Source organism: Cyprinodon variegatus, unplaced genomic scaffold (genome assembly GCF_000732505.1).
Source record: "Cyprinodon variegatus isolate N-32 unplaced genomic scaffold, C_variegatus-1.0 Scaffold1065, whole genome shotgun sequence".
Taxonomy (NCBI): Eukaryota; Metazoa; Chordata; class Actinopteri; order Cyprinodontiformes; family Cyprinodontidae; genus Cyprinodon; species Cyprinodon variegatus.
Genome location: NW_015151518.1, coordinates 189,319 through 203,714, shown reverse-complemented (window position 1 = coordinate 203,714; position 14,396 = coordinate 189,319). Strand labels below are relative to the sequence as shown.

Here is a 14,396-nt window from a genome sequence, read left to right as displayed (position 1 = left end):
AAGCCCCATTTACACTACTCTTTTGAAACCATGCCGAGACTGGTCCGAGCATGATAACCGAGACAACTGTTGAGTGTAAATGGTATGCAGAACTGGACCAGACCACGCCAGACAAGACTGAACCGTGCTAACATGGTACTAGTTAATTATCATGTCTCAGCATGGTTCAATTGTGGCGCGGTTCTCTGATAACAAAGACTGCATGAGCAGGCTGCATTATCTCCTATTTAGAGTCAGCTTCCAGTAGTTGGTGGTAATACACATCAGTAAATTGCTTGCCAACGACCACAAAACAGAAGAAGAAGAAGGACTGTAAATAACAATGAAATCTTCTAAATTTTTTTAAATGCCATCAAAAGAGCGTGGTGCGACCAGGGATGATGCCGATGTCATGGTTTTGGTTATATTGTGCTTTACTTTGCTCTTTGTTTCCTAGTTTTATTGGTTTAATTCCTTTTTTGTTGTAATTTCTAGATTTATGTTAGTTCTCATGTTTTTCTGTTGCCCTCATGTGTGTGTGTGTGTGTGTGTGTTCCTTTCCCCTTGGCTCCCTCGTTGTCTCCTCTCACACCTGCTCCTTGTCAGCTCGTTAGCCCTCCCTTTGTCTGTCAGCTATATATGCTCTCCCTCTGCTCTCACTCTTTTTTGGTTCCTTGTAGTTGCTGGTCCTGTTGTCGCCATTGTCCTCTCACCTCGTCTCTCCCTGGCTCCTTGTGCGTGTTTCCCTTGATGTCTCCGTGGTTCTGGTCTGAGTTACATTTTAGTTGGATTTTTGAATTTTGCCTCTGTTATTAGTGTTTTCATTAAAACTACAAGAATTCACCTCAGCCTCTCTGCCTCTGCATTTTGGGTCCTCTAAACCACAACCAAGACGTGACAGCAGAGACTGAGGCTCTCATTGAAATTTGGGCTGCCTTTTTTGCTCTACTCTCCGCAAACAACGAAATATATCAATGATAACAAAACATAACTTCCTGAATGTTACAGGCGCCACCGGGGTGATTTTCTTGTTTACCTCTAGAGAGCAGTAGTAGCGTAGATCACCACTAGGAAGAAACCGTGCTAGCGTGATGTGTAAACGGTCATAAGGAACCGAGCTTGACATGGTTAACTGATCAGATCTCTTTTCGATCGGTTTTTAGATGGTAATGTAAATATGGCTAAAATGTGCCCGAATTTAGGACTGCTTCACAAAGTTGCATATGTAGAGGAAATTGATTAACCTATTCACAACAATAAAACAAACACGAGCAGCTTGACCTACTGTACTTTATTCTAAATATCTTCCTCTGGTTCTTGTGGTCAAAAATTGTGCTGGACGAGTTCATAGTAGCCTTCTCTGTCTGAGACTTTTGTTTTGCTCTCATCTACTGCAATCCAGGGGATTTTTTTAAAGGCTATGATAACATCCAATAATCAAAAAAAAAAATAATTAAGAACTTGTTTTAACAAACTGTTCGATTGAGCTGACAGACTGAGGATGCAAGAAATGAAACATGAAGAAGGGGCATCCCCGCTTTATGTTCCTGTTAATGTTTTTCCCCTGGAATTATTGGAAGGTACAGTCCCAGTACGCCTGCAAGTCACAGTTTTACATATTTTTTTCCATTGTTTTTATAACATTGTTACATATCAAAATGACACCTTGATTAACTGTTTCTTGTTATTTTTTGTTCACAGGCAGATATTAGTTGCATATGCTTTGGATGAAAAACAACAAATATTATAAAGTCATCTGTGATGGATAATATTGCTAACTTACAATTTCTAAGTTTTAGAAAGCAAGCTTTGTATTTATGTCCTTGATTTAATATAGCCATGGCATGTTCAATGAACCGCACAATAGGGTTCAAAATAACAGTCTGGAATTAAACTAAGTTTTGCTAAATTTATTTTGCAGACTTCATTTGTCAAATAGACAATCTGTGTCAGAAGTGAAGATGGATATTTTTGCGAAACGAAAAAAAAAAACGAACAACCTCCCCAAAACAATGGCATTCGCTATGGACCAACTCTTTCCATCATATCAGTGTGTGCTTCTCTCTGCGCAAAATATTGCACGTTTGAGTGAATGTTCCACACTTAGCCTCCTAGTCATTCCACATCAATCTCATTCTAATGAAAGGCGCCTTGCTCTTGTCAAAGCCGGGCTCAGACTGTTTTTGCTTTTAATTTGATTTGGGGATTGTTAGAATTGTTCTTGGCCACTGCTCTGCATAGATGAAAAATCTACCTCAGCGTAACGCAGCACTGCTAAAATGATTCATAGGTAAAATAACAGAGGACAGTGTTGTAAGAATCTATAGGGGAGAGAAGAAAACAACAGTGGTTCTGCTTTTTATAAAGGTGAGACCACCCTGCTATCAGTGCTAATCAGCTTGGATTTTAGTGAAGCATGCCGACTGCTGATTATCCTACGTATCACCATGTCTTATTGCATCGGAATAATAAACAAACTGACAGATTAAAGAGTTAGAGAGCAAGGATGAAAAACATCATCTCTTTGGATCCAATCTTGTTAAGTGATAGAGGCACAGCAGAGCCTTGGAAGGTGATGGGAGCTGATAATGAAAGAAGACAGAGATTAAAAAGGACTTATCACAGGAAAATGATTTTGCACATCGCTGTCTTTTGTTTCGAAATACCTTTTTGTGACCTTTATACAACATATTCTAACCATAGAAATCACATTGTGTTTGACTCCTCAGTAAACCCTCAAAGTCATCAACTTAATCTATCATGAACCTCCAAAATTGTTGGAGTAAAACTTACACAGCAGGGGTATGTTTTGTGTGAGATGCAGTGCGTTTCTCAGAGATACACTTATTGACAAATGGTAATGTTGGCAGCTTTAAAATGAGAATTTCTAATCGACCTAGATAGTCCCAGCTGTGGGTTGCACCTGGAGCTTTAACCAAGCCAAGATCATAACCTCTCAAACCCCAACAACTTCATATTCCTGGCATATCAGCAGACAATCTTATCTCAAAAAGGAAAGACAGGGTAGCTCTGACCTTTCACCACGTCATTCCTCTTACATTTGAGCTGCATTGCAGAAAGTATGATTAATATACCTTTTCACAAGGTGTGATATCTAGTTCTTGTTCTGGTGAAGACAGGGGTAGATTTAGATCTCAGGTTTAAGTTGAATCATGAATCCGAGATGTTTTTTTATGCTTATTTAGTTGAAATTAGAATTTTGCTAATTAATATTGGGGTGTAAAATGTACTGCTTTGCCAATTATTTGCTACATAGGTGATGTAGGACTGCTAAATGCACAGCTATTGGCCCTCAGTTTAAGAAAAATCCACCAGATTAACCAGTAGGTCATGTTGTTGTTTTTTTTTTTTAAGATGAGGTCATCATTATAAGCGTATCATGGAGTTAAGGGGTAATATTATTGGGCCTTTATTTTCAAACTTGAGTTGTGTAAGAAAAATCAGCAATGGTGGCTTTGTGTTTTATATATTAAGGGCAAGAGGTGTTACACTTCAGTTTTTTTTTACATTTTCTAAACCATGTATCATAGCCTGGATTGGCCAAAGATCAAATTATGTTCACTACAGAAATAAATGAGTAGGAAGGAGAATGCAGGAGAGTTATTTACCCTAGGCGTTGTGTCTTCCTAAGCCAATAAAACACAAAGCAGTTAGTGTGATGGAGATATAAAATTGTCTCTTTTCCAAGCTAAAATTACCAGAAGTAGATGATTGATGGCTAGAGATAATGGTTGGGAGAGACTTGACTAAAGCAGGTGATTATGTGAAAGGCAAACGCAGAAGAAAGAGTGAAATTTGATATAGGAGGTACAGTGGAGAAGACTTTGATAAAAATGAGCCAAAACCACTGTCGCCTTCTAAAGTTGTTTACGGGACAGACTTCTTAGGGGCAGTCTTATGGTAACATCACCCTCTTGGCTCCAAGTGACAATTTTACGAGAAACAGATCACCTTTGATATTAGAGCCAAAAAAATAAAGAGGTGGATAGGTAACCAGTCTAAAAGCCGCCTCATAAGTGTGAAAATCTTTGCCCTCTCATTAAACCAAAGACTTACCTTTCAATTTCCTCTCGTCATTCTACGTGTCACTGAGTGTCTGTCTGAAAATTAAGTGGTAATTCACTGATCAAAGCATTCAATTAAGACTTAATAAAAGGCACTCAGATCAACCGGGTTGAAATAAGAAAATCTGGAACTACATGGAGTTAAGTCAACAATGACAACTGCACATACAGCTAAATATCTTTGTTAATACTATGGTTAATCAGAGGCAGGTTTATACTGGCCAGATAGGACTTTTTCTTTGTGTGTTAATTTAATCATTTCTTATTTGGTTATTATGAATAAGCTGTTTGCTTTCTAAACAAATATAGGTGGGAAGAAGGTTAAGAAAGATAAAAAAAATTATTCCCTTTAAAAAGGACAGTCCACAGTTCCTCCAGTTGGACAGTATAGCTTCTTTATTAGACACTAATTTATATTTGCCATAAGCGGATTTGTCTTTATTGCTTTGCTTGGTTCCCAAAGTATGAGGGAAGAACAAGAATGAAAAGAAATGTATCAAAGGTAGAAATTTTTAGCTTGTAATAGCCTGCAGTGAAATGAATAGAGGGGCCATAGAATTAATTGAAAGGGAGGGAAGCAGAGTGAGAGAGGGTACAGCCCAACATCAAACAGTTTACCACTATACCAGTCGCAACATGTCAGGTCCTAGCCTCTCCTTCAGCTACCAGCCTGTGAGCTAGTCCCCACATCAAAAGCTGATTTCTTTTTTCAAAACAAACCCTGCTTAGACCCTTGGTTTGTTTTGCTAAGCAGTATAAGTTGCTGTAATTATATTGTGCTTATAATGGTCTGCTATAACCCATCTCTCTCTAAACTGTCTAGACAGAGGTGGATGTCCAAAAATGTTATACTTTCCCCTGCCTTGGAACATCATTATCATCATCTTCATCATCTCAGCACATTTCCAGAAATGGTTAGGCAACAAACCTTAGCATTTAGGTGAAACTTCATCCTTGGAAGAAGTACAAAGCAGTGGAATGTCTCCAGAAAGTGTCAGAATTTCAGAGCGATAGAGACATAGAGAGATCAACGGGGTTGTAAAACATTTAAAACACTGGCTCTAGACAAATACTGCAGGTGTGGTGGACTCCAGGAATGCATCCCTTTAGTTCTCCAAGTGCAGGCAAATGTCAGCCTCTATGTCCGACATCACCCTATCTTGTGTGGTTCTTATTATATGAATAACACCAATACCATTTTTTTTTTTTTCAATATGGCAGATGTTCAGAATTGCAAGTTCATACAGTGTCATAAATTAAGGCTTTGGATTCAATATTTTGACTCTGAGAGAAAATAATGTAGCTTTGTTCTGTAAGTTAAGGACAGATGGACCATGACTCAAAGTGAACTGAGCAGCTACTCAGCTAATCTTATTTTTTTTCATCATCATGATCATTGGATCATGCTTCACAGGCTGCAGCTGCAGGAATTAGTAAAGAAAACAGTGGATTGTTCAAACAATCCAAACACACACACACACATCCACCCACCCACCCACACACACACCAAAAACGATTCTAAATAGGTAACATAAACAAGTACACCCACACCCTGCAGGATTCAGAGGAAATAAAAAGTAGAAGTGAAGTAGAGTGAATTGCTCATTTTCGCAGCCCAAGGGAACATTTACAGGTTGTTTTTTATAAACTAGGAACTTAGATTTGATTTGCTAACTGTTCTAGTCAAATGTCTGCAATGCCAACAGAGTCTGTTTTCAAAAAAAATTTTTTTTTTAAATCTCTCTTCTTTGACTTTTTTCCATTGAGTTTCTTGTTTTTCAAAAAGCACAAACTAAATTGCATTATATTAAATGAAGAAGGTGGCATCTGTGTGTTTCAGTTAAAATACAACAGTGGTTTGATCTCATTTCAACAAAACTTACTGGTGTCTGTGGCAATCTTGATTCAAATCCGTTCCTATAGCCACGCACATGCTGCCCTGTAGGTGTTGGTACAGTAATCAAACTATTAAAGCAGGGGAAGGGTTTTTCTTTTTTTATCAAGCATCAAGACCCATGAGACAAGATATCTTCTCAAGATCACTCAATATATTTCTTAACAAAAGTTGCCTAACAATTCCCCCAGAAACACAATAATGATATAATTTAATTTTTTTTTTTTTTTTTTTACCATCTCAGAACACAGCATTTGTTTCATGCATTTCAGTTGGTTTTTGTGTTTGGACACACCTGACCAACAAACAGATTGAAAATGTTCCTGCAGTTCAAAATAAAGAATTTTGTCCTCTGTTTCCTTTCTTTGAAAAGAAAAAGAACCATTTCGAAGTGTTTTGTCAACAAACTCATCCCCTGATTCCTAGTATACTAAACAAAAGATGTGAAAGACAATCGACATGTTTTAATTCTGGTTTAAAGGAATCATAGGTTTCTACACCCCTCTGTGTTTAGCTCTTTCTTGCAGGAACGCTTATGTAGGTTCTAGGCATACTGTAGTATCCAACTCCAAAGGTTTAAAATGTGACAAGAACCATTAAAATGGAGTAAAACCCAAGACCAGTAAGTGCCTTCTAGATATAAAGCAGGATTGCAGCTGTGCTGCTGCCATCAACACCTTTGTTTAGATGTTGAAGATCGGCCTGTTTTCCAATGTAGTCCTGTTTCTCTGACCGTGACTGGCTGGATATGGTCTCTTCATCCTCTGACATGGAAGTTGACTCTGAGATCGTCTGCCTGGCTGTGTGTTTCCTGAAAGGGTCGCCTTTTACATTATTTTTTTTTTTATCTCTGCTTCTAATTCCTTGAACCCCAGTCGGACTCAAACTGAGCCTGGTTCTGCTGGAGTTTTCTTCCTGTTAAAAGGGAGTTTTTCCTCTCCACTGTCGCTACAAGAATGCTTAATTAACTGGTTTTCCTTGGATAGAAACCTTTGAATCAATTGGACTGGATGATCTGGTGAACGGTAAAGTGTCTTGAGATGACATGTGTAGTGAATTGGCGCTATAGAAATAAACTGAATTGTGTTGAATTGATTTTGACATTCTGATATGATATCAATTTTCCTGTTGTTGGTAAAGGTTTTGGCAGCAGCATTTTAATGAGGTGCAGCAACTGATGAGACCTTTGTGAACCATAATTGAACCACTGTAAAGAAAAGTGTACACTTGTTTTCCATCTTTTGATTTAAAGGGTAATAGTTTCTGGTGATCTTGCAGCCATATTATAGACTGATGAAGTAGCCTAATACTGCTTTGCACTATGGTTAAATGTAAAACCATATAACACCACCTTGGTTTTTTTTTGTATGACTCACTGTTTCAGAGACTAGCTGAGTGGAGATTTAAAAACTTCAAAGAAACTCAACAATTTTCTGATTATGCAAAAGAAAATACAGGTCCAATCAATTATTAGTATTTTGAACAAATCTACTCAGTGACTGTAAGGAACTTTGGTCATACGGGAAGAATTACTAAGCTGTGTCTCATAAGTGTATGTATGAGAGGATTTTGTTTTGTATCTATGGGAGCATGTAAGAGCATGTAAATGAAATAGAAAGAGTCCCAGAAACTGAGCCTTGAGGAACCCCATTTATAAAATTTGTTCGAATGGATTAATGACTATCCTGTCTAGATATTTAACATGGTACAAAAAAGTCCAATCCACTTCCATGTTACCAATCAGCTCTGAGGTGTTAGATAACTGTAAATTATTTTCAGCAAAGGTTTCCAAGACCAGTCCTCTAGAGCTTCTCTGTCCTGCAGCCTATAAGATGTATCCCTGTCCCAACTAACTTTAATCAAATGCATGGATTATTACCAGGCTTTTCTTATATTTACGGGACAGACGCAAAAGTAGTTAAATTATTTGTTTCATATTAGTTGGAGCTGAGCTTTATCTAAAAGTTGCTTGGTAATAGCTTCCAAAGACTGATTTTAAAGAACCCTCGCCTATAAAAACCAGAAACACCAGCTTTTCTTGTTATTTTGCATTGCTGTGTATATAGAAGATCTTTGAACATAAAAAATGATGAAATCTTTGTAAGAACACAACTATACTGTTTTACATCTACTCATCAGACAGAAAGAGTGATTAGTTAACCAAATCATGTCAGTTTTATTTTTTAAATGTGCAGGACACATCAAGAGTGCACAAATATACCTCATTTGCGTCCTTTTTTCTTTAAAATTCTTTTAAAAGTACTACAAGCTATAATGTGCCCATTTTGGCTCAAACTCATGTCTACAAGTGTATTTCTCCTGCTACATTCTCCAATGGGGAAAAAAAGAGAGCAGCACCTTGGATAGTTAGACTTACTCTATAAATATTTTAAGGACTGCATTCCCTCTCTGAGTGACTATCCAGTTCCCTTTTGTTCCTCTTTTGTAGAGCTATCTCAACTTACTAGGCTACTAACACATTGCTGCAGGCGCTTTCATAGTGGGAGAGATCAGAGGCAGGCCAGAACCATCAAACCCATCTCCAAGGTCTGCTCATATCAACTGCTCAGGAAATGGCTGTTTCTTGTCTGGTGTAAATTCTGACAGAGGGGGTTCATGAACCAAGTGTGAGCTGAATGATTTTGTACTCACAGTTCTGATAACAGGTGCAGTCGATGGAAGGCTCTGGGCTGAATCTCGCTGATGTTGTTCATACTCAGGTCCCTGGAGGCAGAAATGGGAAAGCATTGATATTTTTTATTTGTCTGATGTGAAAAAGCAATACATTTTAAAATGTGTTTTCACTTGGCAATCAGCCTTGTGAAGCATGAGCAGGATGGAAAGAGGTTAGAGGGTTAGTTAGAGAGGTTGGAGGACAAAAGGGTGAAGAGGGAGATGCAGAGGAGAATTTTCCCCAATGAATCACTGTTGGGCAGCTGTAATTTCCTCCTCGTCCTGTGTACTTTTTCTCTTTTCCAGATGTCTCACTCCTCTCGCTCACATCTGACCCCCTTAGGCTCCCCTTATATCTACTTCACTCTTTCTCCTTCCCCCTCTCAAACTTTTCCTCTTTCCCCCCTCAGGTTTCTCCAGAGACCACCAGCCTCTCTCTTTGTTCATTGCTCTAGCAGACAGTCCCTTTCTATGCTTTACTGACATTGAAATGAACGTTGCATGTTGAGTGTAAATGCAGCTGCATTAAGATAAAGGAGGGTAAAGTATAGGATGCAAAGATACTGACAAACCTTGAGCAAACACAAGCCCTTATTTGTACACGTCAAGACCAATGAATGACTCAGACTTTAGCATTAGAACATATATAATCCCCATGGCCTCAGTCATGTAAGGTCGTCTCTCTGATAAACGCAATGAAAGCAAGGTGTAGCGTCATTGCTTTTTTGCTTTCACAGCTCTTTGGGCTCTTGCTATAGTCCCCAGGAGTCAACCATTTCTGTGCGTGTGTGCCTTCATATGCGTATGACACTAACCATTGCTCATAAAGCCAGACCACCGGGCTAGCAAGTGTAAACTGTGCTTTCGGAAGCCCTTCGTAGTTGTGAGTTTTGACACACTTGCCATTTGTTTGTGGAATCAACTAAGCTGACGGAGAGGCTGAATGGATCTGCCCTCAGACGCAATCTACATCAAGCCTGAAAGGAGCCTGGGCAAATCTCTTAAAAGCAAAACTGTGGTTTAAACATTTGGGTATGTAATTTACACACAGTTTGAGGAGTTTAAGATTCAACTTCAGATGAGGACCTGGATCTGGGCCATTCAGTGAAAATGGGATCTCACCAATTTTGATAAGCATCCAGTCTTTGTTATGTCATTCTACCATGACATTTTGGAAATGAAGAATTGTATAGCCTTAAGAACATTTTTCACATTTATTGCATTTTTATGAAGATACAATGGTATACTGATTTTCTTGCATTGTAATTTCCTGTTACATGCCCTGACTCCAGAAGGTTCAGGATGTTTAAAACACAATCCACTGGACTTTGTTTCTAAGTTTAAAGGTGTTTTGCTTCCCATCCAGGAAGCTTTTTAAATTCAAAATTGAAATTGAAATTAAAAAAAGCTTCCTGGATGGGAAGCCAAAGTACGGTGGATTGCTTTTTCACTTTTTTTTATTAACAATGACCTGGAGGAGTCAGAATCTTCACCAGTGTATTCAAGATGTTTTATTTTGATACTTTCAAGCCAGGCTAAGGTAGGAAATATCATCCACAAGTGCATCTAATTAATGACAACAACATGCTGTAAATCTTTAAGCTTCTGTATCAAGTACTTGGTACTAGTATGTGTTTCAAAATAAAGTTCATCATCATATTTTTTTTTGCTTGTTAACCAAACATATACTTATAAACAGATGATATAGAGCATGGTTAGTGCAATAATAGAATGCACTTTCAAAAAGGATGGATGAATAATGCAAAGAGAGAATGGAAAATTCAAAAGAGAGTAAAAAAATCCATAAACAAAAACAAATCAACAAAGGTTTAGAAATGTTTAGAAGTTAGCAGAAACATTTTGTCTACATTTAATCCAAGCTCTTTAAAAGCGTCCAAAAACCCCAGGCACCGTAAAATACTGTTGCCTCATCAGATATCTGCTGTATTCTCAGTTATGTAGTTTAGCAGGAAAACGAAACTTATGTATGATCAAAATTTTATTTTATTATAATTCAAAACCATTCTGAGGTTCTAAGGTTGTTTGTAATGTCTCATTGAGAATTCTTCTTAAAAAAAAAAACAGGTTCAGCAGTGCAAGTGAGATGTTTGGTAACCCATATGTGAGAACATTACAGGCACTTGTGAAAAATCTAATATACAAATTTATGCGTCATTTGAGCAGCTCATTTAACAATCTTATTGTAATGTTTTCACATCCCTCCCTCAGTGCGTTAAGACACAAGTCAGCTCTGTGGAAACACTGGTGTGCAAGTCTCATATAATATTTAAGTCTTTGTTTTGTTTTGTAATAATTCTTCGTGTTGTATATCATCTTTGTATGGACCATGTGTCTATTGATTAAAGCAATCATTCTGGAGAAAATAAGCAAACGCCATCAAAATAATACACTTTTTTATATACAGTATATTTCACCAAACAATGTTTTATTTCCCTTTTAACAGAATGGAAAATGAAATAAAATCCTTTAAGATTAAAATCAGGCACCAGATATTGGTGAAAAGAATCCAACTTTAGTGATGAGAGACACCTGTTCTAATCAAATCTCTGGCTCTAAGGTCCTGGTAATTTGTTGGGTTCTTTTGAAGTGAGATCTAAAAAACTTTCCAGAATCGTTAAGGTTGGGAATGCTTATCAACCTTCCAAAGAATATTAGAAAGCTTCTTTTTTTATTATTTTTTTTTATTCTATTTCAAAACTGATCTGTTTCCCCATGCAGCTACTCACATATTAGGGAAAAATATAATCAAAAAAGCAATCTGAACGGGATCTATAAGTAACTTTCAAATACTTACCTCAAGATGACAACAACATGAAAATAACAAGAAACACCTCACTCATTCATTTATTCATTCATTCATTCCATATTCATTCATTTTTACATTTTTTTCACTAAGTAGGAATGCTTAAGGCTAGTCTAAACAGCAGTTTTCTTCCCCCAACCATTCCATAAAGATCTAATTTTTGGAGTACATTAAAAATGATGGGTATTGTTCTTTTTCTATCAAGCAATTTCTGTTGGCCTCTTACATAAAATACAAATAAATATATTCAAATCTGGTGATTCTGAAAAAGTTGAATGAGAATGACAATTAAAACTTGGCAGGGATTATACTACTTCGGCAATACTAACTTTTCATCTCCAGAACATCCTGTATATAAATCTTTTACATTGTTAATGCTAAAGGGTTATTTTTTTATGGGATTACATTTAAAAGACTGTAACAACTTTAACAAATCCAAGTCTTAAATGAAAACAACATTTCCAAGCAGTAAAAGGCAGAGAGTGGACATATTAAAAACTATGTGACATGTAACAAATCAAAAATGTGTGTGGCCTCAGGAATAATAAACGTACACGCCATAATCCTGTTCATTTTATTTGTGCTAATAATCTATTTGGTAAAATATTTATTAGAACATCCTTAAAGGATCATTAGGGCCTTTCTGCACTGACACAAACATACACACAAACGCAGCATTCAGGCATATACAGCCTGTTACAGGGGATGTGCCCACAGATGGAGACAACTCTTCGTTATCTGGGCCTAATTAAAGAAGCCATAAACAAACGTTGTGTGAAGTCTGTAAATGCGGCCGCTCTGACACAGAATAAGCACGCAGAAATGCAATGAAAGAGAGAGTGAGAGAGGAAAGGTTTAAAAATAAAGACACAGGCTGGTGAGTCATGAGGAAAGGTTGAATGCAGCTCAGCTTGGCTGTGCACTCCAGCAAGCTCATTGGGAAGCTCGAGAGAGACGTTTCTGCTGTGCAGGCCAAGGCCTCTGCTGACAACTTGACGTATCGTTGGAAGGCACTGTGCTATGGCTTGTTTTTAAAATCAAATAACAGCTGTGGCTTTTTTAAACCATGATAATTATGATTGATGACTACCACATGTGCATTGTGTCGGCTGGTGCTGTGACGTGCAGATATTTTCAGAGCAAATAAATGGCCACAAAATGAAATGAGAGAAACGGCGCTTAAATGTTTTTCAGACTTCTCTGTGCATTAGAGTTTCACAGTCTGAAAACTTGGTTTCTGTATCTCTTATATTATGAACATTTTTTATTGTGTGAGTCTTGTGTATGAGAGAGAGGTACCCGCAGAGTCAGAATTTGTGTCTGCTTGTGCCATATGATATTTTTTCCATTTATAGGTGCCTGCGGTATGTGCGGTAAGATGTCTGTCGCTCATTTTCACACCCCTATTGTTTCCCATTGGGCCTGCAGATGTGGTGGCTACAGTCCCTGGTCACCCTTTCACCACATCACACAAAGGCGATGCTGCTGGGGCATAGATATAGCTGTTTGTGGGGGTGACAGATTGGAACCACATGTGGTTTACACTCTTAATTTTTTATGAGAGAATTCAGCAGGGATTTTTTTTTTGTGACCCTACCGTAGACATCACATTGTGGAGAAAGCAGTCTGATGTTGCCTCTAGAAGAACATGTCTCTCAACAAGCAGGGCCTCACTATACAGGACCTCTGCTTAGATTTTTTCTCTGCTGTTGAAAGATGAACTAAAGACTCCTGCACAGTTTTTGGACCAGGGAAAGCAGACGGCTGATCATCACTACAAACACTATTTAAAACAACTCTTAAAGAGTTATTTTTATTCCTCTTTTGTTGAATCTGCAGAATGATTAGAATCAAGTCTTCAGGTCTTAGGGAAGCATTGTCAGACACCCAGATAAACAACATATGAACAAAGAAAAAAAAATCAAATATCAGAAAACAAAAGAAAAAGCTTTGGACAAATGCCATCAGTCTAAGAGCTCTAGACCAAATAGCCTGCTACATATGTCCTTAGAAAGAAATCCTTCATATTAAAAATAACATCAAAGCAATAGCCTCTGACCAAATAAATCAATTGCATCTATCTTCGCCTGTTTCATCTAACAGGGTTGCAGTAGTCTGAGGGCAGATGGCGGCTGGAGTATACCCTGGAAAGATCTTCTGTCACAGTTGATTTTGAAAAATCAAGTCAAAATTCAGTAAAACCAGCCCAAATAATATTGGAGCAATCAACCTCATCGAAGGAAACGGTCATAGACAAAAATAGCATTGGGCTGAAACGATTTAATCCAAGAAAATGGCACCTGATCACATGGGCCTAGACACAGCAGTCTACTCCAACATATTTTCAGACCAAATCCCATCTGCCCAAACAGCCTCAAAAAATTATTCAAACCAAGAGGCCATGGACCAGCTTGACTAAGGCCTAATTCTATCAGACCAAAAAGCCACAGTATGAACCAGTCAACCAAAGACAACACACCCTCAGTGCATTCAGTCTGAAACCAAAAACAGTCACAGCTAATGGACTCCACTGAACTATCTAACTGCTGGTGCCACAATGGTGGTAAAAAAAAATAGTGAGATGGGCAATGAAGTTGTAGCATACCTTCTGTAAGGAAGACATGTGTTTTGGGTGGTTAAAAATGAAAACAGAAGCTATATTGCCCTCTGCCGCAACAATATCATAGAATTTTGTAATACCCCTCAAACCCTGAGGGTGGCAGCCTTTGGTCTGGGCCAATTGGTTTGTAATAGGTTTCAGGGGTCTCAAACCGGTTGCAGAAAGGGCCGAGAGGCTGCAGGTTTTCTTTCCAACCAAGCAATCGCACACCAGACTCCATTCATCTCATCAAGTCATCATTTTCAGATTGTACTCAGTTGATGAGATGACTGGAGTCTGGTGTGCGATTGCTTGGTTGGAAAGAAAACCTGCAGTCTCTGG

At 38.0% G+C, this 14,396-nt stretch overlaps 1 protein-coding gene across 1 annotated transcript in view; it reads right to left on the bottom strand.

The window, feature by feature from the left end:
• The window catches only part of lgr6 (leucine-rich repeat containing G protein-coupled receptor 6), a 50,724-nt gene that overhangs the window by 21,794 nt on the left and 14,534 nt on the right, over nucleotides 1-14,396 (bottom strand). The window contains exon 2 of the mRNA XM_015400019.1: nucleotides 8,611-8,682. Coding sequence (XP_015255505.1) covers nucleotides 8,611-8,682 — 72 coding nt within the window. The remainder of the gene's footprint in view (nucleotides 1-8,610; nucleotides 8,683-14,396) is intronic.